Source organism: Equus quagga, chromosome 4 (genome assembly GCF_021613505.1).
Source record: "Equus quagga isolate Etosha38 chromosome 4, UCLA_HA_Equagga_1.0, whole genome shotgun sequence".
NCBI lineage: Eukaryota > Metazoa > Chordata > Mammalia > Perissodactyla > Equidae > Equus > Equus quagga.
Window position 1 is genome coordinate 27,958,601 of NC_060270.1, and position 24,203 is coordinate 27,982,803.

The 24,203-nt window shown below is 36.2% G+C and overlaps 1 protein-coding gene across 2 annotated transcripts; it reads left to right on the forward strand.

The window, feature by feature from the left end:
* Positions 1–365: 365 nt before the first annotated feature.
* Positions 366–22,309, forward strand: PPP1R2 (protein phosphatase 1 regulatory inhibitor subunit 2). 2 transcript variants are annotated; one of them, XM_046658910.1, is made up of 6 exons: positions 366–803; positions 10,894–11,001; positions 13,180–13,257; positions 13,771–13,868; positions 18,636–18,803; positions 20,789–22,309. In XM_046658910.1, exons 1-6 carry the CDS (start codon positions 682–684, stop codon positions 20,833–20,835), a joined length of 621 nt encoding a protein of 206 aa, XP_046514866.1. In that variant the 5' UTR covers positions 366–681; the 3' UTR covers positions 20,836–22,309. The 2 variants fall into 2 exon arrangements, with proteins under 2 accessions (XP_046514866.1, XP_046514867.1); XM_046658911.1 differs by having other exon boundaries at positions 13,771–13,865.
* Positions 22,310–24,203: the final 1,894 nt, after the last annotated feature.

Here is a 24,203-nt window from a genome sequence, read left to right on the forward strand (position 1 = left end):
ACTTTTTATGCAGGTTAACTGAAAGGAAAGAGAAGATAGACATCATTTCTCTGAAAGTCAGCTAATGTCTTTGGGGAATGATGGCACCTTCGAGCCTCAGTTTTCCGATCTATAAAATACAGAAATAACAATATGGACCTCATAAAGCGGTGGGAGTGAGCGTGCTTGGAGAGATGTACAACTCTACACAGGCAAGCCAGGAACGTCCCCAAGTTCCTCCGCAGCAGCTCCTGGGCTCCCTGGAGCCGAGCCGGGATAGGCGCAAGTCCACCGAGAGGGCCGGGAGGGGGCGGGGCGAGGAGGTTGGCTTTGTTCTCGCCCCGCCCCCGCCCCTCCCTAGATATCGCGAGAGGGCGGGCCCGCTTGGCTTTGGCGTCGGCGTCGCTCCCGCGCTGGGGCGCTAGGCCGGCTTATCTCGGGTGGCCGCGGATAAAGTGCCGGTGGCCAAGGGCGGGCGCAGGGCCGCCAGCCGCGCGGCGTCGGCCGGGCGCCAGAGCGTCGGGGTGATTGTGTCGTGACAGCGACGCCGGTAGCCGTCTCCGCGACAGCAGGTGCGGCTGCTTTAGCCCCTAGCGGGCTCGGCGGCTGCTTGGCGAGTGTCTGCTCGCGCCCAGCCCTTTCCTTCCTGGACCCGGCGGGCGCCAAACAGCGACGCTGAGCCGACCGCCGGAGCGGCGGGCAATGGCGGCCTCGACGGCCTCGCACCGGCCCATCAAGGGGATCCTGAAGAACAAGAGCTCCACGACTTCCTCGGTGGTGGCCTCGGCCGAGCAGCCCGGCAGGAGCGTCGACGAAGAGCTGAGGTGAGAGCGGAGGGGCGGCCCCTCGTCCCCGGGGCGGTCTGGGAAGCCGCTCCTTCGCGGCCCGCGGCCTCGCCCTCCCCTCGCCGCCGTTACCGCCCCGACCCCGAGCCGGCGCGGGCCCCGGGCGGGCGGGGCGGCTGTGGGTGCGGCTCCGGCGCCGCGGGTCTCCTCCTCCGGCCGGGCCCGGGGCTGGAGCGATCGTCAAGAAGGCAGGAGCTGTGACGTTGATCGTGTTTTCCTTTTTTTTTTTTTTTTTAATATATACACATATATAGTATTTTTTAAACATTTAAACATGACCTTTGAACTTTCGGAAATTGGGAACGTTAAAGAATCAGATTGAAGTTTCAAAGCTTCACCTGTTAAGCTTTTCTTATTTCTTAACCTCGTATCTGAGCTATTTAAAAATTCTTCAGTAATTAAAGTGTATTTTCTTGGCTTGGGAACCCTTTAAGATCTAGTCTCACGTTAGGGCGACCCCTCCAAAGAAGAGAGACTTTCTCCGTTTTTCTAATTGCCCTTCTTTCGCAGTCATTCCTTTTTATGTGAACATTATCAAAAGCATCATGCCACGCTCTTCTTAGGTCCTCGATTGTCGTTCTTTCTGCACTGAGAGAAACCAAAATTCTCCGAGTCCTTGATCTATATTTAATGGAAAGCTGCTTATTGCTAATTATTTTTGCATCTGCAGCGACAGTTTGAGTGCTTTCTCGTCTTTGTTCCTCTTGAAAGACATATGAAAGCTCGGAACAAATCAGAGTAGCAACTTACAATGATCCAGTGATAATTTAGCTGCTCTTGCATGCTCACAGATACACATGTAAAAAGATGTTGACCCCTAGAATTGTGTGTAATAGTAAATAGTTGGAAACAACCCACGGTCCATTAATAAGGGCTGGTGAAATACTAATTATGGTACATTTGTGTAATAGAACAACATACCAGCCCTTGAAAAAGAATGAGATAGGTGTTTATGCACAAAGATATCCAAGGTGCAATGCCCAGTGAAAAAAAGTTGCAATACAGTATACGTATATAGTGTAAAATATACCATTGGGTTAGAAGTTCTAGGGAGCTTGGGTGTTATACTGAAAATATAAGGACCCTACATTCTGGAAATAAGGCTTAAGAAAAGTTATCATTGAATCTATAAAGTCATAAAGCTAAAAATGAGGATGTTTATGAAAACTTAGAATGTTGGAACTAGGGCACACCTGTTTAAAGGATCATTTTAGAACTATAAAAGGAACTACTACTTGGTGGTGGCAAATTTATGGGGATTTGTGTTACCCTGAAGAAAACGAGTTGGATCACAGCTTAGAGTCGTGGCTTGTTGGAGTTGGAAAGGACCTTAGTTTGTCTAGCAGCTCCCCCACGCCCACTCTCTTTTGGATGCTTGACTCTTACCTCCTCTAAGATGCTGTTTTCCAACTTCTCTTTGGGGTCAGATGCTTCATATGGGGTTGAGAGGGTGGTGGGCAGTGGTTGTAGTTCATGGAACTAAGAAAACAGAATCTCACCAGAATATAGCTATAACAGGAAGACCAAGATAGTTCAAAAAGAAAACAAACCATAGAAGGCTCTTAGTCAACTTCAGGGTATTCAGCAGCAGGAGTATGGTTCTCACTGGCATTCATATTATTTAGCTATTCTCCAGTGTGTGCTTCTTTTCGTTTAGCTACCAAGTTCTTATTATTTTCTTATGTCTTTCTCCGCTTCCTTAACTTGTACTTATTCTCAACTTTGATCTGCTGCAATTTCCCAGGGCCCCACACTATGGGTTGGCCTCTCTCTATAATTGACAGGGGTTTCCCTACGGGTCTTTCTGCCTCGAAAGCCACCATACTAGACTGACTCACCTACAAAGGGCTCCACCTGTAGGAGCTGCTGGCAGGGAAGATTCACTTAAAAGGGGCCTTTTGCAAGGTGGGTGACTTTGATTGACTGGTCTATTAAAGGATTATAGTCCTGTCTTCAAAGAGAGCTACCAAGCCCTAATTCATTGAGGTTCATGGTGTTTGCTTCCCAGTAGTAAAAGAGGATGGGCTTTTTCATGATCAGTGTTAGATGATTGTAAAGCAAAGAAACTAACTCTGTTGGTAATACAGTATAGATTATTATTTATGTAACAGCTCATGCAAACAACATTAGTGACTTTATGAGAGCCTCTTTGAACAGAAACTATAAAAGTATAGTTGAACACATTTAAAACAAACTTTTTGTAATGTTTAATTTAATTACAACTAATATTCCCCCTTTTGTATAAAAGGCTGAAAATAGCTCTTTCAATTACAATGCATTTAAAATTCAGAAACTAATAAGTGTAATGGTTTAACTTTAAATGTTGGAACAGAGCGTAAGGCAAAAGAATGTCATATTAATGTGAAAATGACCAGGGATCTAAGTCAGTTGTCACTGTTCTCTATGGTTATGTTCTGTAGTCACCACAAACACTGAATTAGTGAATACTGAACCATTGCTCCTAGGGGAAGTGCAGAGTTAGGTTCCTGCAAGCCTTTGGTAAAAACACTTTGATCAACCAATCAGTACATAGCCTTTTTAAATTTGTTTCTGTTTAAAGACACCTTATTTAATTTGTATTGTTGATTCATTAACATGGAACATGTGGCCAACAGCACTGTGACTCACGCCTGAATGAAACTGATCTAACACCTATTTTCTCCATAAGGCACATCACAGCCTGCTTTTGCTTAGGATCACTAGACAGCACTTCAGCACTGCCCTCGGTTAAACAGCGAATTCACCAACAAAAAGCACACAAACGCAAAAACCATGGTACTAAATAGATTGCAAAAAGGACACTTGTTTATGGTATGATTGCTGAAACAAGAAGGTAGAGTCTCCCCTTGTTTAACCTCGGCTGGGAATGTGTGCATCCAGCAACTCAAATTTTTTCCTGTTCTACACATGCCTGGGGAGACCGAGAGAGCTCAAGTGTTGATTTTGGATTTACAGGTAAATTTTAGCAGGAGGCAAATTTGCAAATACAGAATCCACAAATAACTATACCTTTTATTGGTGCCTTTTTTGTGTAAAATGCAGTGGTAGTTTCCTTTTTCTGCAAACCCCCCCCCATCAGTTGTGAGAGGATGTTATTTAACATAACATTTTATTTAACATAAAGAGATATTACCAAGGGATTTCTTTTTAAGGCCAGAAGTTGAGTTGTCGTATTCCAGTGGTCTCTAAATTTTTTTTTTTTTTTTTAAGATTGGCCCTGAGCTAACATCTGTTGCCAATCTTTTTTTTTTTTCTTTTCTCCCCAAAGCCCCCCAATACATAGTTGTATATTCTAGTTGTAGATCCTTCTAGTTCTGGTATGTGGGACACCGCCTCAGCATGGCTTGAGAAGTGGTGGTAGGTCCATGCCCAGGATCTGAACCGGTGAAACCCTGGGCCACCAAAGCAGAGCGTGCAAACCTGACCACTCAGCCATGGGGCTGGCACTAAGCTTTTTATAGGAAAAAATTCAAATATGTTTGTTTATAATTTATACATATACTACTATCATTAGATAACATCTCAAGGCTCAATATACACTTAAAATGAGGTTTATATAGGGCTGGCCCCGTGGCCGAGTGGTTAAGTTCGCGCACTCTGCTGCAGGTGGCCCAGTGTTTCATTGGTTCGAATCCTGGGCGCAGACATGGCACTGCTCATCAAACCACGCTGAGGCAGCGTCCCACATGCCACAACTAGAAAGACCCACAATGAAGAATATATACAACTATGTACCGGGGGGCTTGGGGAGAAAAAGGAAAAAAAAAAAATCTTTAAAAAAAAAAAATGAGGTTTATATAATGCCATATTTCAAATAGGCCTTAGAATTTTTTTCATACTGTTGTTAAAACTTTTTTGATGGGGAGGATGTCTCAGTGTTGTTATTTTCTTATTGTTCCCATTGTACTTTGCGTTGGTACTATTATCTTCAGTGAGTGGTTTCTTCTGGTCCATTTGTCAGGTACTCTTTTTTTGAGGGTTAGTTCAATTGAAACTGGATGGAATCTGTAAATCCACATAATTAGGCATAGAATAAATCTCAGTACATTGCAACACACAGTTCAACTAGTTAAAACGCTGTTATCTCCTATGATTGTGGAAGTCTCATTCTTTCAGGATATCTTGAATATAGTGCAAAGCTCCTGAACGTCTAACCTAACAGACCCAGTAAGTGTGTGCATTTCATCAAAAACAAGACATCATTGATTCTAAGAAGTACCATGATTTTATGTACCACCAAGAAAGAAAAAAATACTGTCAATTGTAAGATGCCATCCGTTTTAAGATATAGTCTGTCTTCAGAGATATTAAAATGAGAAAAATATGCATTTGGAGTCATTGAAAATAGGATATTAAGTGTCACTAAAGCTTACCTTATGAGAAGTGTTATAGGTTAGTGATTAATTGGGGGCCAAATTGCCTGGGTTCACATCTCTTCTGCTACTTATTAGCTTTGTGACTTCCAGTGAGTTATTCATTTATACCCGTGCCTTTAGTTAATAAATGTAAAGTGTTTCACCCAGTACCTCACCCTCAAATGTTAGTCTTATTCTCGTAGAAATAAATACAGAAATCTCATTTTTCCCACATTTCAGTGGGTGGTTTTACACAATGTGCTTTAGGGTCACTATGTTCAATTCAGATTCTATAGTAGTCTTATGTAATGTGGGCAAATTCTGCTTGAAAAAAATGTGCTTGAATTAATTTCCTTTAATATAATTTTTTATAAGCATGCTTCAGCTTTGTCTTTTTCTACCTATAAAAGGATATGGAATATAGTCAAAGGCTCACTGAGTAAAGTTTTCAAAAATGACTTTTTATTTACTAATTGCTTTTATTGTGAAGTCTTACTAATCCTTCAGTAATGGTGTCAAGCTTCAAAGTCTTGTACTTTGTCACCCAATAAACTGAATCTTCATTTGAAGAAAGAACCATTTCTTGAAATGTGTAATTAAAGTTTAACACCTTGAAGCGAAATCCTGCTTCCCACTCCAAGCTCAGCTAAAACTATCAAAGAGCAAGTCACAAGCAACGAGAAGTACGAGTAGGTCTTCGACATGGTATCATATGAGCTATCCAAGTGAAAGTGAGAAGTGGTGACTTTTCTGGACTAGATTTAGGCTGCAGGAGAACCAGTCACCCAAGGGGGAGGGGAAACTGGAAACAGCAGGTGCTTTCACCCTCACAGCAGATCTGCAGGGTAAGTGGTGGTGCCCCTATTTTTTGTAAGTGGGGATAATGACCCAAAGAAGGTCGCAGGAACAGTTGGTGATCATGTTGGGATTAAAGTGAAGTTCACTCCTTGGGTTTTGTTACTCCACAACTAGTGTTCATTCTACCAAAACTTTAGAGATGCTAATTTCCATATTCACCGTCCTCTGCCACCTGTTTCTTCTACTTCACTACTTTCCACCTAAGAATTCCTACCATTCTTTGAAACCTGTTGTTTTATGCCCTTATTTAAATTCATGTCTTTGCAAGATATTGTTATCTTCTTTGGATCTGAATAATTATAAGGCATTCTTTTTTCTCTTAGTATTGTGTTGAAGTGGAGTGAAGCTTTGAATATGTAAAACTTTAATTCTGTTTAAAGTGGAAAGTAAACTAAATGGCAAACTAGGAAAAATTAGGGCTATAGGTAATGTGGTTTACACCTTATATATACCTTTGGATTATATATAATGTGGTTTAAACCTTCTCTTATAAATTTGTGTGAGTTCTTGACATTTATATAGATGTAAAGAATTCAAATTTATATGAAAAAAACTCAGATTTATAAGAAGCTTTCAATAGATAGGCAAAGATGTAAACATAATTCATACAAGGAAAGTAAAATAACAAGCACTTTTTTATATTACTCATTAGATTATGAACAAAGGAATAACACCAGACATCTTTTAAATACCGATTTGTACCTGCTCGGTGGAAAAAACACGCACGAATACCCAATCCTGGCAAAGTTTGTTAATTACCAGGGACATTACAAATAGTCGTCTCTTTTAAAAAAGGTATATGGCATCATGGAGTGAACTCTAAAGCTCTTGACAAATTTTAACCCGCATATGCCTGTCTAAAAACTCATTGACTGGAATATGCACAAATGTGTTCATTTCTGCCTTATTTTAAGTAGGAAAACCTCGGATTCAATCTAAATATCTAATATTAGGTGACTAGTTCATTATTAAATATGCTGTTGTTAAAAAGGTAAAGAGTAGAAAACACGAGTGGCTTATTATGATAAAATATATATACTGATAGCTTCCATATCAGTATGTGTTTTTTATATACTGTATATACTGTTTTTTTATATATACACAGTATATGTAGTTTCATATATACTAATAGCTTATGTATTTTTTCACATATATTATACAGAGTGGAAAGAATATGAAGAAATCAAAATTGTTAATGGGTTAGGGTGCTGGAATTATAATTATTCAGCTTTATCCTGGATTTTAAGAAAATATTTCTGCTTGAATCGTACAGTTCTTTTTCTTCTGTCATTATCTCACAAAACAGATTTAAAGGGTGTTTGGGTTCCACCATTAGAGATACCTCTTAAAGTCCAAAGGTCCGTCTTCAGTCTTGTATCCTAAGCAATAATGATGATAAATTGTCATTTTGATTCAATATTGTTGACATCATTTAGGAAATAACTTGTTTTATTTTGAGATTAGGAACCACCCAACAGGTCATTAATATGTGCTTTAAAATAAATATTTTAAATTAAATAATTAAATATTTTATTGTAATACGCATACAGAAAAGTATATTAAATGTAATTTTAAAGCTTAAGAAATTATTATAAAGGAAACAGTCTTGTAACTACCATACTGGTGAAGAAAAAGAATGTATTCCATCACCTCAGAAATGTGTCCTGCCCTTCCAGTCTCCTCTTCCCCCAATGTAACCACTATCCTGACTTTCCTGGTAATCTCCTCAATATACACCCCTACACACTTTAGTTTTGCCTGCTTTTGAACTTTATATAAATAGAAATGTGCTGGTTTTATTTTACAGTATCTTTAATAGGAAATATTAATAGGACTGTGTATTAACATAGGTTTTATGAAACTTTTGCCTTTGCTTTTCTGTTTCTGACCTGGTCTTAACTCTGGCTGTCATGTCAGAGGCATGTCTCTCAAGAGGGAACACTTAGTTACTGTATTATGGATCTCCCTTCGTTTATTAATTGAATTGCTTTCTTCATAAAATTAATCTATGTCTCTTAAAACTTGTATATGTTTCTTTCATTAACCTTCTAATCGAAAGCTTCTTTATCATTTCTGCTATCTAACATCTTTAGAGGTGTATCTCTTTTTCACTGAGTTTCCTTATATAGAATATGATCGTGAACAGACTTAATCGCTTATCTACGAATTTCTGCAAATTTAGAAGGCAGACTATTTATAGCAAAATAAAATGTCTGAAACTTAGTTAAATAGACAACTGATTGCTTTTTAGAAAACTCATTCTATGGGAGATCCTAAATATTTCAAAATCATTTAAATTTTGAGTCTTGCAGGACAAAAGTAAAAGGCATTCAGTAGAAAAGCAATTTAAATATCTTTTCAGAATACCTTATCTCAAGCTGTTTTCTACAGTGCTGAGTGAGATCTGATTTCAGGGTTTTTAACCCCAAACTTTATATTTTAAAATCGTAAAAACTCCTTATATTTGTATGGTGCTTTTATGATTTGGTTTCATGGACATTATTTCAGTTGATTCTTTCAACAACCCAGTATCGTTAGAAAGACACTTATTAAAACTCCATTTTGGGCCAGCCCTGGCGGCCTAGTGGTTAAGTTCAGGGCACTCCACTTTGGTGGCCCAGGTACAGTTCCTGGGCACAGACCTACACCACTAGTCTGTAAGTGACCCTGCTGTGGCAGCAGCTCACATAGAAAATGAGGAAGATTAGCAACAGATGTTAGCTCAGGGCGAATCTTCCTCAGCAAAAACCAAAAAAACACATAAAACTCCATTTTATTATAATTTCCATGTAGACTAAATATAACCTAAGAGAGGATGTTTGTTGGACTTGCCTGTAGTCACAGGACTAGTGGAGGATGCCTGGAACTTAAACCTTAAACATCTATTCCAGTTTTGTTGTGGTTTTTTCCCCCTGCCACAAGACCAAATATTGCTATGATAGACTGTCAGAAACTAAGCATCTAAAGAAATCAGTATTGTAAAGCAAGGTCTGTTTACCCGGTCTAGTTGATCATGTTGTTTTTTTTCATACTGGCAACATTTGAATTTGATTAGTTGAAAATTCAGGTGAGTTCCATGCCAAATGAATAAAAAAGCAGTTTAACAAGAAATCTTGTTTCTGTGCCTAAAATTAATGACCCATATGTCTTAATTTTTAGCTGCTTATAAGCTTTTAAGATTTTGACTATTTCATGGTGAAGAAACATTAGGCAGCTTCTGACTGTTTTGGGGGAAAAGTGGGAGTTGTAGTCTCAGTCACCTGTGGAGTATGTCTAGGCCAGTATTTGCCTCTTGATAAAACAAAGGGTAAGTAGGCTTGAAAGGAAGTTGTAGTTAAAAGTACTTAGTCTGCCACGGAATATTGCTCAGCCTTAAAAAAGAAGGAAATTTTGACATATGCCATAACATAGATGAACCTTGATGACAGTAAGTGAAATAAGCCAGTCACAAAATGACAAATACTATATGGGTCCACTTACATGAGTACCTAGAGTGGTCAGATTCCTAAAGACAGAAAATGGCTTGATGGTTGCCAGGGCCTGGGATGAGGGGAGAATGGGAAGTTTAGTGTTCAAGGGGTACAGAGTTTCACTTGGGAACGATGAAAAAGTTCTAAAGATGGATGATAGTGATGGTTGCACAACAATGTGAATGTACTTAATGCCACAGAACTAAACACTTAAAAAATGGTTAAAATGGTGAGTTTTATGTTACTTATATTTTACCACAATAAACATATGAAGAAAAATTGCTTAGTCTGAAATAGGAACACTGTGGGCCCTTTAGGGTAGAAAGCAAAAGAACGTAAGGTCAGTCTCACCTGCCAGAGTGGGCACATGCAATTTTTTAAGGTGACTCAGAGCGTGGAGAAGGGAATATGATGGTAAAATTTAAGTATGTCATTCTTCAGGAACATTTCAGGATCTGGGTAGATTTAGGAAAATTTAAAAATCTGTAGTAAAACCTCACCAATGTGGACCACATGGAGAAAGGATGATTTGAATCTGTAAAATCTGCATTCTTTCTAAAGTAGTTTTATTTTTGAGTATATAACCAACTCAAAAACTGTGTATATATATTGTTGGCTGGCAGAGAGGTCTTTGATGTCCTTTTTAATGCTAGATAAGGATTTGTAATTAAGGCATTTAATTATTGAGCACCTTAGTAGTTGTGGGAATATTTTTTGAATGGATATTAACAGATGTTCACAAAGCATTTCTATTTCTCTTAGTAGATTTATCCCAAATGATTTGTATTGATACATCATTTCTTAGCAAATTCTTATTTTTATAATTTAAAAAAACTGAACTATAATTTTATTTACAACCTGCATCTTTATTTAGTAGTATCTGAATTTAATGGAGTTTTTTCTGTAGTTTTATGTTCTGATTCTTTTAATTGTTATGGATATCTCCGAAAAAATTAGGTCAGAGAAATATTCCTCTTATGTTTTTTATCAAACTGTCACTAATATATAATAAATCAAAAATCCTTAACTACTGAGATCAGACAATGTGTAAATTTCAGTTTTTGCTGTTTTTAGTTCTATAGGTCAAATGAAAACTAAGCATGTCATAATGTAGTGTTTTTGAATGCCTGGTAAAGATTCTGAATAATGTGTTTTTAATATGTAGGCACTAAGTAATCTATAAAATATTTACTGACATTTTATTGTAATTATTTATGGCTTTTTCCCTAGTCAATTTCTATTTTAAGAAAGCAGATGTAAAAATAGAAGTTAGCAGTCAAATAGAAATTGATACGTGGGATCTGGCTATTTGTGATTTTTGTATGTGCACATTTTTTATCTTTTACTGCTCTGATGGAGGAAAATTCTTTTTCATTTTAATTTTAGTAAAAAATCCCAGAAGTGGGATGAGATGAACATCCTGGCAACATATCATCCAGCGGACAAAGACTATGGTTTAATGAAAATAGATGAACCCAGCACTCCTTACCATAGGTAATGTGTAGACATCATTCCTTTTCTGACTTGTTCCCTTTTGCCTTTAATATGCGTTTCTGGATAACAGCCAATTTGAATTTGTTTGTTTTTACATTTGTTACTGGAACACTAATTACTAACCCAACTGCATATTTTTATGTAATAGTATAAGTATTATGTAACTTTAAAATTATAGAATCCACTTCGTACATTATAATTGTAGTAGTAAATGTTTATTTGTTGTACCTCAGTGGTCCCTAACTGCTAATGATGCACACAGGTTAGTGACTTTTGCCTTCCTTAAAATAATCTATTTATAAAAAGGAAGATGAAGATGGGCTTGTTTGCTTCCTAAGTAGGAACCAGAAGCTTACTCGGTGTTTTGCAGAAAAGGATAACTTCACAAATGGTAACTCTTTTTTAACCCATTCATTGACAAGTGATCATTACTACTGTGTCTTTATTTTTTAACTTACACAATGTTGTAGTTCAGATAGTTGCATTGTGATTGGCAGTTTTGAGTCTTCTAGAATGTTTTTACTGAACTGTAAAGTGACAGCATGTGGCAGTAATTAGTATTACCCTATACCCTAACTTGTATGGAAAAAAATAAAGATTTCCAGGACTGAAATATTTTGTCATTGAAGTAAGACAACATAAATGCAGAAGTTACTATTAAAATAGAGTTATGAAATTCTTTGTTTTAAGTCAGTGGATGAAAACTTTGGAATATAAGTTGAGATAACTTGGTAGTAGTAAAAACAAGAATAAACACAAAGATTCTGACAAGGGTAGAAAGAAATAGTGAAATAGGTACAGATACTGAAACTGAATATTAATAAAGCTTGAGAGAAGGAATAAACCTATCATTTATGAAAACTTTAAATCCTTATTTTTCTCCTAGTTATAAGCATATAGTTTAAAACATATCTTAAAACTTTTATTGTACCAGAAGCCAAAGTCAGGGCTTTCTTCTTTTTCTGTAAAGGTAGTAGACATCCCTTACTGATCTCTGTTGGTTGGAGATAACTATCCTAGAAGAATTAAAATCAGTCATGGTTTAAAGAAATAGCTGTAGCCGTTATTTTTAGATTGTTTAAAGTATTATAAATCTGAATGATAGATATTTGATACTGCTTTTTTTCTCTTTTTCACATTACCCATATCCTTCCTCTGAGAGTCGCTAAAGTTATTTGATCCCTAAGCAATCGAGGCTGTATGTATGTACAGATATAAATGTTCAGCTTTTATCAATTTAGTGCTCAGTTTTATCAATTCCTTTCATGGGATTTTCTGTTCTTTTTTTCTTCTTTGAAGACTTTTATTTAACAGAAGATGATACTTTTTATAGAAATACGTTATCCTACGTAAGAATCTCACTCTAATATAGACACACAAACCCATAAAAATAATTCATCTGTTAATTTTATAACATAACCTAGAATTTTCTATGGAACAATTCTACAAATTGACAGATTATTTTATCCTCCTCTGCTTAATCATATCCAGTAACGTACGTGAGTTTATTTCAACCCTTGGAAAAAAAGAGCATCATTTAAACTGTAGCACTTATTTAACTTGTCTCCTAACTAGTAAAGGTATAAACAAGCAATTTTTTTTATATATAACTCAGTTCTGCTTTATACACCTTTCAGTGGCTTGAGAATTAAAGATGCCCAACTTTGCAATTAAGTGGGGAGCAAATTTTCATTAGGGGGTAGATTGGGTAAGCTAAATAGCTTTTAAACTTCTTAAATTAGGTTTTTAGGATCAAATTTATTGTTTTACCTAACCTTATGTCTGCGTAGATCATTTGTCTCTGTCTTCAGGTTGATGTACAAATACGTTATCTAAAACCAGACCGTGGCCGGGGGGGATTTGCGTTGTTTTTCCCTCCCACTGGATGGAATAATTGAAGTATTTCAATTTTTTTCAGATGATTCAAGTTTTCAATATTTATTTTCATGGTTGCAGTAGTGGTTTTTTAAATCATTTGAAGCCTTTTCTTGATTTGTGCTATGCTTTTAAATATTTGCCTTAAGTAGAAACTATTTAAAATTAAACTTCAAAGATGACAACAGAGCTATAAATATGTTGATATTTTAACTAAGTCAGTAGAATTATGTTTCTCTACTTTGTTTTTCTGCTTGAAAAATTGTAGTTCAGGTATTAATTATAATGTGCATGTCATCTCAGTATGGTCGGTGATGATGAAGATGCATTGAGTGATTCAGAAACCACTGAAGCCCTGACCCCAGATATCTTAGCTAAGAAGTAAGTACTGATGACAATAAAGCATTTTCACTTATGCTGTTTTTAATTGTGCAAACTTAAAGACGTTTTACTTTACTCATACAAGTGTAAATAAAAAATACATGCTAAGTTTATCTGGATTTTTTATAGTCTTGTTTCTAGATGCAAGTGACAGAAAGGTTAGAGTGCCAGAGCCTGGTGCACCGGATTCCCTGTGTCAATTCCCTATGTTTTCTCTTTTTTTAAAAAAAAATATCCTGCCACCTGGGTTTTAAAGATGAAATGAGAAAGGCAAAAATAAGTGAATTTGTAAAACTCTATTCCTTTACTCTTCATTGCTTTGTCACCCTCCACTCTTCTTATTGTTTATTGGTTTCTACACCCATTCTCATTCTTTTGCTTTTTATTTTCCTCATCAGATTATAGCTAGCATATTTTGATCTTTAGATGTTTTTATGAGACTCAAAACTTGAAAAAGACACTCAACTAATATGACAGTATCACCATGTTGATTTGTAAATGATTCTTGTACAGATTAGCTGCTGCTGAAGGCTCGGAGCCAAAGTGTCGGCTTCATGAACAAGAAAGCAGTGGAGATGAGGATAGTGACCTCTCACCTGAAGAACAAGGTAGTTTCTTTCTTTTACTGCTTTCAGCATTATGCTAGTAATTTTTGCTAAAGTAAATCCAGTATTTGGGAGATTGTCAAATGATTTTCCTTTTTGGGAAGTGGATGGTGGGAGATTAGGGAGCTTGATATTTATAATTCAGATTCTACTTGTGTGGATTTGTTGTATAACAGCTTTTTTCCCCTTGATTTCAAGAATTTGGGAAAATATTACCTTTTTAAAGTAATTATAAGTGTTCCTTTCTTTGTACTTTTTTCAGTGCCTGATAAAGCGTAAATGCTCAGGAAATACTTATTAAATTAATGGTTTTAGAGTCATTGAGTGTGTGGATGGTCTTCAAGTGGATAGCAGTAAGAACTAATTTCCCAATTGCTTGTGTCTTAAAACAGTGATGAAACTTACCACATGAACCAAGATGGTCACATGTAGAGTGAAAATTTTTATTAGGTCCCATCAAACAAAAAGAACAATAGTGTCCTAGAAAGGGGAGATAAAGACAACCCTCTCCACGGGGCTGGAAGAGGCTCCTGTAGCCCATACACAGTACAGGATTACTACCTGCCCATGGCTTCTGCTTGCACAAGTAACAGTGGCTATCTGTTGAGGGAAGGAGAGAAGGAAGATATTCTACCATGTTGCTATTTATACTTTTTGAACCATGTGAATGTGTAGTCTTCTCAAGAATTAAAAATTGTTTATATGGTTTATTTTCAACTATTTTTAAAAGGAAAAACCAATATATAGAGAACAAGGCAAAACAAAAACAAACCATACCTTCATAAAAAAGAAGAGAGTAGCAGTGTAGTTGAAACCTTGAAATGCATGACTACCTGTACTGTAAAGAAGTTGAGAAACTTTAGAACTAAGATTCCAAACATTTGCTAGTTAACTGTCAGGATCTTTGTCATGTGTAGCTGCTGAGGTATAATTTGCTGTTCCTTTCTGTGATCTTCAGAATATAGCTTATTCAACAACTATGATAGTCTGAGCTTAATTGATGTAGAACAGAGCAGTTTTACATATAGCATAATCTCAAGTTGTATTATTATCTCTTCTACCCTCAGTGACTTCCTGACTTATTTCCCAAAAACATATCCCAAAAGGCCCTTGAAAAGACTTTCAAATAGAAATTGTTTCTGGAGCTAGTTTTCATTATTCTTTAAAAACAAGATCTATTGAGAACAAGGAATTTATTATTAACTTGTATTGTCAGTTTTTATTAGGGGGTTTTTCCTAAAGTTGTAGTTCCATGAATTAGCCAGCAGGGGGAACTATTTGACCAGTTACAATTGTACAAATTGGGTTCCCACTAGTAGAGGTATTGATGCATCTAGGTGTTTATTGCTTTTAAATAAATTGCATGTTTGAAAATCTTTGTTTATTGACAGAAATTCTTAGAAAAAATTATCTTGTAACTGATAGCATGATAATTAAGAATTTGGCTATGGAGTTGGTCAGATCTAAGTTTGTCTTAGGTGTCACTTGTCTTATTTGCTTAATTTCTCTGAGCCTCAGTTTCCTCATTTCTATAAATTGGTAGCTATAAAAATTGGTGAGTGTTAAATGAGATAAAGAATTTAAAGCAGTTAACACTGCTTCTGGCATATTGTAAGTGCTCAGTAAGTATTAACTTTTAGTAGCTTAAAATAATTGGTATGGGGGCCGGCCCCATGGCCGAGTGGTTAGGTTCGTGCATTCCACTTCGGTGGCCCAGGGTTTCAGCGATTCAGATCCTGGGCGAGGACATGGCACCACTCATCAGGTCATGCTGAGGCGGCATCCCACATGCCACAACTAGAAGGACCCACAAGTGAAAATATACAACTCTGTACCAGGGGGCTTTGGGGAGAAAAAGGAAAAATTAAAAAGAAAAATCTTTAAAAAAATATACTTGTAACTATTTAAAAGCTATAAAAGTCTGCTATGTACATCGCAGAATTTTACTATATTTTCATATACTTTATTGTCTAAACTTAAAGAGTCACTATTATAAATAGTCCCATCAGACAATAGGCATAAATTGAGACTTCCCTGGGCAAACTGGGACATGTGGTCATCCTAACTATATAGTAATTGAAAAAACAGCATATACAACAATATATGGTTCATTTTTAGAAAAAATCTAAAGTTATAAAATGTTAATGGTAATGTCTTGAGTGAGAAAATTGAGTCACTTTTTTTTTTTAATTTCTGCCATGAATGTGTGTTACTTTGTAATGAAAAAAAAGGCATTAGCCTTTTTAGTAAATTTATCTGGTATTAGAGCCAGTTAGAACCATTTTTTTGTTTGTTTTTTAGTATTGGCTTTTACATCATCTGAATACTTGAAAGGCATCACTAAAAATTTAGTCAAGAGGATTTGGTCTTTTTATTGGTCTCTTTTTTGATTTTACTTCCTCTACAATATGGTGCTCACAAATTGTGAAACAAAGCACCAAAGTAATTTATAGGTAGAGAAGCAGAAAGATGCCTGGCAAGATCTTGGTAGTTTGAAACAAATGTTTATGGGACGATGATATGGATGTTGGTCTCAGAACTTCCCTTCTCTCAACCCAAATAGAGGCTGAAAAGTGATCAGTAGTGACATGAACTGTAAATGCGTGTTTTTAAAACAAATAAGTATAGATGATGATAAAAACTTGGAATTAGAGGACGTTGAGAAAGTACTTTGATACCCTTATTTTGAGAGATTTCTTTATGCCTTTTTGGCATTAAAATATTTTTATGGGGGCCTGCCCAGTGGCGCAGTGGTGAAGTTTGCATGTTCTGCTTCGGCGGCCTGGGGTTCGCCTGTTTGGATCCCAGGTGTGGACATGGCACCGCTTGGCAAGACATGCTGTGGTAGGCGTCCCACGTATAGAGTAGAGGAAGATGGGCACGGATGTTAGCTCAGGACCAGTCTTGCTTAGCAAAAAAGAGGAGGATTGGCAGCAGATGTTAGCTCAGGGCTGATCTTCCTCAAAAAAAAAAAGAAAAGAAAGCTGGGGTAGCTATAATAATTTCAGACAATAGATTTCAGAGCAAATATGATACCATGGAAAAAGATCATTTCATAATGATAAGTCAATTCATCAAGAGGATATAATAATCCTAAACATTTATGCACCTAATAACAAAGCTTCAAAATATGTGAGGCAAAAACTAATAAACTTGTGGGACAGCTCTGGTGGCCAGGTAGTTAAGTTCACTGTGCTCCACTTCGGTTACCAGGTGTAAACCTACACTGCTCTGTTAGTGGCCATGCTGTGCTGGCAGCCCACATACTAAAAATAGAGGATGATTGGCATGGATTTTAGTTCAGGGCCAATTTTCCTCAGCAAAAAAGAGGAGGATTGGCAGCAGATGTTAGCTTAGGGCTAATCTTCCTCAAAAAATATATATATTTTCATGAGTATCATAATAAAACTATGGTGACTGAGTTTAAATGCTCTTGTTTGGCAAACAGTTGGCAATTTTACATCAGCCTGCTTTTTTGTTTTTTTAATTTACTGGTCTAAGAAATTTTAAATGGTTGATCGTTAAAGAGCTATTAATAAAATATCAGTTATATTGATTTGCTACTCGTTTTATGTTTCTATGGTGAAGACTATAAATGAAAGAGTAGTCTAGAATCACTTCACTATTCCTTATAACAGGTTTTTCTTAAAATTATTCTGGGAATGAGGTTATGTTTTTAGCCAGCAATGTTTTAAATTGTGGCAATTTCTTAATGGATAATAAGAATTTTTAGTGGAATTTTTCTTTATTAGTAAAAATAGAAAACTTGAAACTATTAAAATTACCCCGTCCTTCCTTGACCCAGAATTCACCACTGTTAATTGTTGAGTCTTATTTTCTCTGTGTGTGTATATGCATGCATGCATGCATATGCATGCAGGCTTTGTACATTATATATGTTTGTACATTTTATATGTATATATATATAATTTTCCTGTATCTTTAAATTTTCTTCCCAAGTATAACTACTAATGGCTTTTATTTCTAGTCTCCCTTTAAGATATACTTGAGGGGGGCCAGCCCGGTGGTGCAGTAGTGAAGTTCACACATTCTGCTTTGGCGGGCCAGGATTCACTGGTTCAGATCCCGGGTACAGACATACGCACCGCTTGTCAAGCCACGCTGTGGCAGGCGTCCCACATATAAAGTAGAGGAAGATGGGCACGGATGTTAGCTCAGGGCCATTCTCCCTCAGCAAAAAAAAATAATAATAATAAAAAAAAGAAGGATTGGCAGTGGATGTTAGCTCAGGGCTAATCTTCCTCAAAAAATAAAAAAATTTAAAAAATGGCTGGCCCCATGGCTGAGTGGTTAAGTTCACACGCGCTGCCTTGTGGCCCAGGGTTTCACCAGTTCGAATCCTGGGCGCAGACATAGCACCGCTCATCAAGCCATGCTGAGGCGACATCCCACATGCCACAACTAGAAGGACCCACAACTAAAAATACACAACTATATACCAGGGGCTTTGGGGAGAAAAAGGAAAAATGAAATCTTAAAAATAAAAAAACGTAAAAAAATAAAATAGATGAACTAGCAGAGGTTGGCAAACTTTCTGTAAAGGACCAGATAGTAAATATTTTAGGTTTTCTGGGCCTAGTGATCTCTATTGCTGCTACTCAGCTCTGCCATTGAGCACAAAAGTAGGCTTAAGCATTACAAACATGAATGAGCATGACTGTGTTCCAGTAATACTTTACTTACCAAACGTGGGCTGTAGTTTGCCAGTCCTTAAGCTAAAGATTTCCTAAGCCTATTTTTTGTATCTTGTAGAAAAAAAGCGACAGTTTGAAATGAAAAGGAAGCTTCACTACAATGAAGGACTGAATATTAAATTAGCCAGACAATTAATTTCAAAAGACCTACATGAGGATGAGGAAGATGAAGAAATGTCAGAGACTGCAACTGGAGAAAGTGTGAATATGGAAGCATCAAATGAAGGTTAGATGTTTTGAAAATATCACTGAGACTCTTGTGATCCTTTGTGCCTACGTAATATACTTTATTTTAAACTTATGAAGAACCTCAGAAAATTTTGCTGAGATTCACTTATTATGTCAAAGTTTCTAAAATTTCAACCCTTGTGGCCAGTTTCAAAATAATAAGGTTTTCACGCCCAGAGTGATTTAAAGACCATCTGTTATGTTATACAGCTGGTGTTTTTTTTTTTTGGTTTACTTGCCTCTAAGCAATGTGTTTGTCTTCGTGTTGAGCTATATTTTGTTTTTAATGTTTCAGATCATATTTTATCTGTCATAATCTAAATTAAGGTTTAAACTGTTTTAAAGAAACACTTTTGTCATGGAAGATTTGTTTTAATATCCCTTCAGGTACAAAATATGTCTTATCTTTCCAATGTTGATTCTTTTGACTATTGGATTAAGTTATTGGCTGATTTTTGGTTTTGTTTTCTGTCTTGAACAACCAGCCCCTGCAGCCTACCAACTCTTCTTGATCAGTCCTAGGACACAGCTTTTATTTGTTTATTTTTAATAAACTGTTATTCTGGTATTCAGAAGGTGAATATTCTACACCATTAATGGAGATTTCATGCCTGTTTACCTACTCTTTGTATTTGCAAACTTAGGCTTTTCAGTTGAGATGTAACTTATTTGTTGTGCCTTGGATGGTTAAGTCTTAGGAAAGTAAATAATTATTATATTATTGTTTTGATGAGCATATATGAAATATGAGTAATTCTATGATAGAACCTGATGACTGTGTCTCAGGATTACAGCTTTTTTTTGTTATTCCATATTTTGCTTTCAGCCTTTCAGTTTGTTCCTTACATCATTTCATTTCTGTTTAATACACCATAGTCATTTAGCTTATATTTAACTTGAACAAACTTGATTTTGAGTAATTGTTATATGTCTCTCTCTTCTTCTTCTTCAATTTATTATCTGTTTTTAGATGACCTGTCTCCTAATTGGTCTTTGGTTTCCCATTGACCTAGGTCTTGGTGATTTCTTTTGATGTATTCAAAGTGAATGTTTCTTTGGTGATAACTTTTCATCAATTTCTGCTCAGACTTTCAGTGTCATTTCTTAGTGACTCTGGCAAAGCACTGAGAATACCCCTCATTTGCCACTGAAATCTACACCAGCACCACTGTGCCAGAGATTAAAGGGCGTTCTTTTATAAGCCACAGCTTTTGAAAAATAACTCTGGCCTTTTTTCTCTCTCTGCTTGTAAGACATTAGATTTCATACACTTAGTACATAAATATATTTTTTCATTTAAATGTAATAGCAAATGATTAAAATTTGTGTTAGCTTAGTGCCTGATTTTTCTTCAGTGGAAATGAAGTACTCCTTACATAGGAGTATATCCTACTTAGCTTCATAAAGTCCACAAAGATAGGAAAGACTACATAGTAACACATAAGGAAGAAAGTTTCTTATTTATCCTCTACCCTTTTTGGGCCCTTAAAAAATTCTTTACCAGCTTTTAAAATCTCCAGGTTCTATGGAACCCATTACTCTTTGAGCATTTTCATTCTCCCTCTCCCCCCGCAGCCTTGCCCGTCCCCACCAGTTTTATTTCAGTTTTTAAAAAAGTGTCATGTTTAGACTCTGAGAAAATATTTTACTGTTTTGAGATCATAAATGCAGATCTTTTTATAGCTCTGGATGTTTGAGTTGTAATAAACTCTTAGCTATTCACCTGTGATTTATTCACAGAAATGTTAAATCTGATTTGTCCTGTCACCAAGTAGACACTCCTGTTCCGCTCTTCAGAGTATTTAGGGAGTATACAGATTTTCTTTCTCTCAGACTCATTAGCCTGCATGTAATATACCTTATTTGTTCTCTATATTTGTTTATCATCCATGCTCCTGACAGGGAACTTCAGCGCAGGTAGTCCCAAGGTTGGCAATACACAACAAACAAATTATGTTGACTTTTTTTGTTTTATCTTTGCAGGATCTACTATAAGTGACCAACTGCAAGACACATCACAGAGTTCATAGAAGAGATTTGTCCAACACTGTAACTGTCAAATACAAAACCCTGTTACTATACTATACTGCTTGTTCTCTACAATTCGACTCAAGTACCAAATGCATACCAGTTATTATATATTGCCAAGAATTAAATAACTTTAGAGACTAATTAGACTGAAAATTCCTAATTGATACATATATTCTCGTGCCTAGTACTTCACCACAGATACAGCATAATGCCATCAGTCCAAAACTGCATTACTTTTGTAAGAACACTGGTTAATTTGTATATTATATAGCTTTTTATGCTTTAGAGGTTAAACAGTACCTTTGGGGCGGGAGGGGTATCTAATTTATTTTCTTCACTTCTAGATATGATAGCTCTTATAAAAAGTTTTTTTTTAATCAAAATCCAATTGGAACAACATAATATAGACTGATAAATATTCAGTCTGAAAAGTATTTTAACACACGTCTTCAACTTGATTTGTCTGTTTAGTTGAAAAGGATTATAAGAGTTACTGTTGCATTTTGTGACCTCCTACCTTTAAAATTCCTGTTGAGTTTCTTTATGTTTACAAGGAAAGGATTGAACTTTTTCTCATCAAAACTAGCTTTTTTCACAAATTATCAGGTTAAACTTACACCAACGTCTGCTCTGACTTTTCTTTGTACACTCAATGGGCAGACTTCAGATCAGTTTTTAAAATATAATTCTAATATAGTTTCACCATTCCCTTTATTTACCTTTTTTAACCTCCTGCCTTTGTTTCTTACTCCTTTCCACACATACGCACACAATCCTTTTTAAGGATCATAAAGATCGTCCTGACATTGGGCACTCTTCCTTCTCTCACATATTCTGTCATTTGCTGCAACAATGAAAATCTTGTTTTGACTATCAATGCCTGTTAGCTCTTCTAATACAGGGAGAAAATGGATTGAATAGTAGCAGTACTATAGACAGGAAATATAATTCAACTGCAGAATTTCTACACCTCTCTGATTTACAGCTTGCTTATTAAATTGCTGTTATTAGTTTATTGTTTGACTTAATTAGACCCTAGAAAACAACTAACAGGTTTTTTTGCATGATGAGAGAACTGTGTGTAACCAGTGATATGATGATAGCTCCTGAATGTATAGACAGAAGTTAACCTGAACACTTTTTAATTTAAAAACTTTAAATAGTCCCTACTTTAAGGAATATGATAATGTATACTATGACAAATGTACTTTATTCTTCTAGTACAGTAAGATTTGAATTTTTTTTCTGAATTGAAGTGCAGGTCCTGTGTATCTTGGTTTAGTGATGGTTTCATTTCTAGTCAGTTATTTGAATCTTAATTTTTTGTTAGTATCAAAAGAATCCATTATTTGAACAGACTTTCTAAATAATTTCTGTATGTTGTATATATGAAATGGCTTTTAGTGAACAGCTTACCTTCCACTTGCAAGTTTCTGGAAATATCAGTATGTCAAAATAAAAAGTGGGAGAATTCTTTGGTGTTAGACAAATGTTTTTATTATTTTGAATGTCTTTTTTTTTTTTTAATGGGATCCAATCAAAGTACTTCTGAACTGCAGGTATACTATTCCAACTAAAACATATTAGCTAGTAATACTGCTGATTTATAAATAAAACAGTGTTTATCTCTGCTTTCTGAATTTAGAATGTTGAGATATTCTTATCTGTTTAAACCTGTTTTGGGGGATTTAAGCTTATGCATATGCTGTGTACATATGTTCGTGCACACAGAACTCTTGGTTTTCTCATTTTGAGTTCTTAGAAAGTATCCACGTACTCTCTATTTGTAGCAATAGCTGCTGCACAGTGAAGAAAAGGTGAGACCTTTAACAACTGATTATTTTGGTGTTTTCAACAAACTTTCTTGAAACTTAAGTCACAGGCAAACTCATTTCTGGTTTCAGGAAGTTCTAGATAGTTATCTCAGAGGAGTAGGACAGGACAATAGCATGTTCAGCAGGATTTTAGGTGGTCAAATGTAACTGAGTATAACTGTTTTCATCAAGTCATGAGTTCCTAATTGACATGGTATTGGATTATGCAAAAAATGAACTTTTAGGATTCAAGTTAGGTTTTCCTTTGGAGAAAGTTATCTGTCAATGTTCAGTTCTAGCCAAGGTAGATTTTACATTCAACTTTTTAATCAATATCACTTCCTCTGCTTAACAATTTTGGTGTCATCTTTTCTGTTTATTCATTTTTCAGTCTGAAATTCAGCAGTGATGCTCTTTAAAATCCAAGACATATAATGGTATAAATGGATTGTTAAGAATAACTTTAAATTGAAGATTAAAGCAAAGTGCCATTTTCCCTAGACTTTCATTTTGTTTACATTTTTTCCCTTTAAATTAGTACACTAAACATGTCATAATAAAATACAGTAATCTGACAATTGCCTGTGTGTGGATTTTATTTCCTTACTACCCAGCTGTGGCAGGGCTGTGTTCCATTGGCCAAGTGTTCTGGATGCCAGGAGAGGCTCTTAGTCTACGTTGTCGCAGAGTAGTTTGTTTCATTGTGATAGAAATGATAACAAGAGCTACAATTTATTGAGAACCTATTATTTGCTCTTGCCCAGCCTGATGCTAGGTCTCTAATGTATAATCTTCAAAACAACTGTGCAAGCAGGTGTTCTCAGCACTTCGTAAGTGGGGAAAATGCTCTTGGACAACTTATTCAGTCTCGATTTCTCATACAAGCTAAATGACAGGATTCAAATCCAGATCTAACTAGATTTCATGCTCTTTATCCATGCTTTTTTAGATGTAGAAAATTCTCTCATTTTAGAAGTTACACCTTACCAGTAAATTTTATTTGAATTATTGATAGACATCGTGTGCTTTAGGAATAACATCTTTCACATGTTTAGTGTTTTTGTTTTTTATTTTAGTCTGAAAAATTGGAAATTATTTTGTTTGAGGTTTATATGCCATTTAGGAAAAATCTCAAAAGCACAAATACTCAGTAGTTGGAGATGTCTAAATGCATGTGATTTGGTTGCATTCTGCAAGTTTGTTTCTAAGCAAGATGTTTCAAACTCAGACCATGATTTTTTCATAGAATCAGTGTTATAAAGTAAGTACCAACCTAGCCTATAAAAATTAGCATATACTGGGTGCCAGCCCCATGACCGAGTGGTTAAGTTCGTGCCCTCACCCTCCGCTTTGGCGGCCCAGGGTTTCTCTGGTTCACATCCTAGGCGCGGACATGGCATTGCTCGTCAGGCCACTCTGAGGTGGCATCCCACATACCACAACTAGAAGGACCCACAACTAAAAATATACAACTATGTACGGGGGGGGATTTGGGAAGAAAAAGAAAGAAAAAATTAGTATGTACTTAAACTAGCATTTCCCAGTGTGTACTG

Excerpts from the sequence above, each read along its gene's own strand:
- PPP1R2 (XM_046658910.1), top strand. The coding sequence starts at position 682 with ATGGCGGCCTCGACGGCCTCGCACCGGCCCATCAAGGGGATCCTGAAG. Across the intron at positions 13,258-13,770 it reads CCAGATATCTTAGCTAAGAA|ATTAGCTGCTGCTGAAGGCT; the intron begins GTAAGTACTGAT and ends ATTCTTGTACAG. Across the intron at positions 13,869-18,635 it reads CTCACCTGAAGAACAAGGTA|AAAAAAAGCGACAGTTTGAA; the intron begins GTTTCTTTCTTT and ends TGTATCTTGTAG.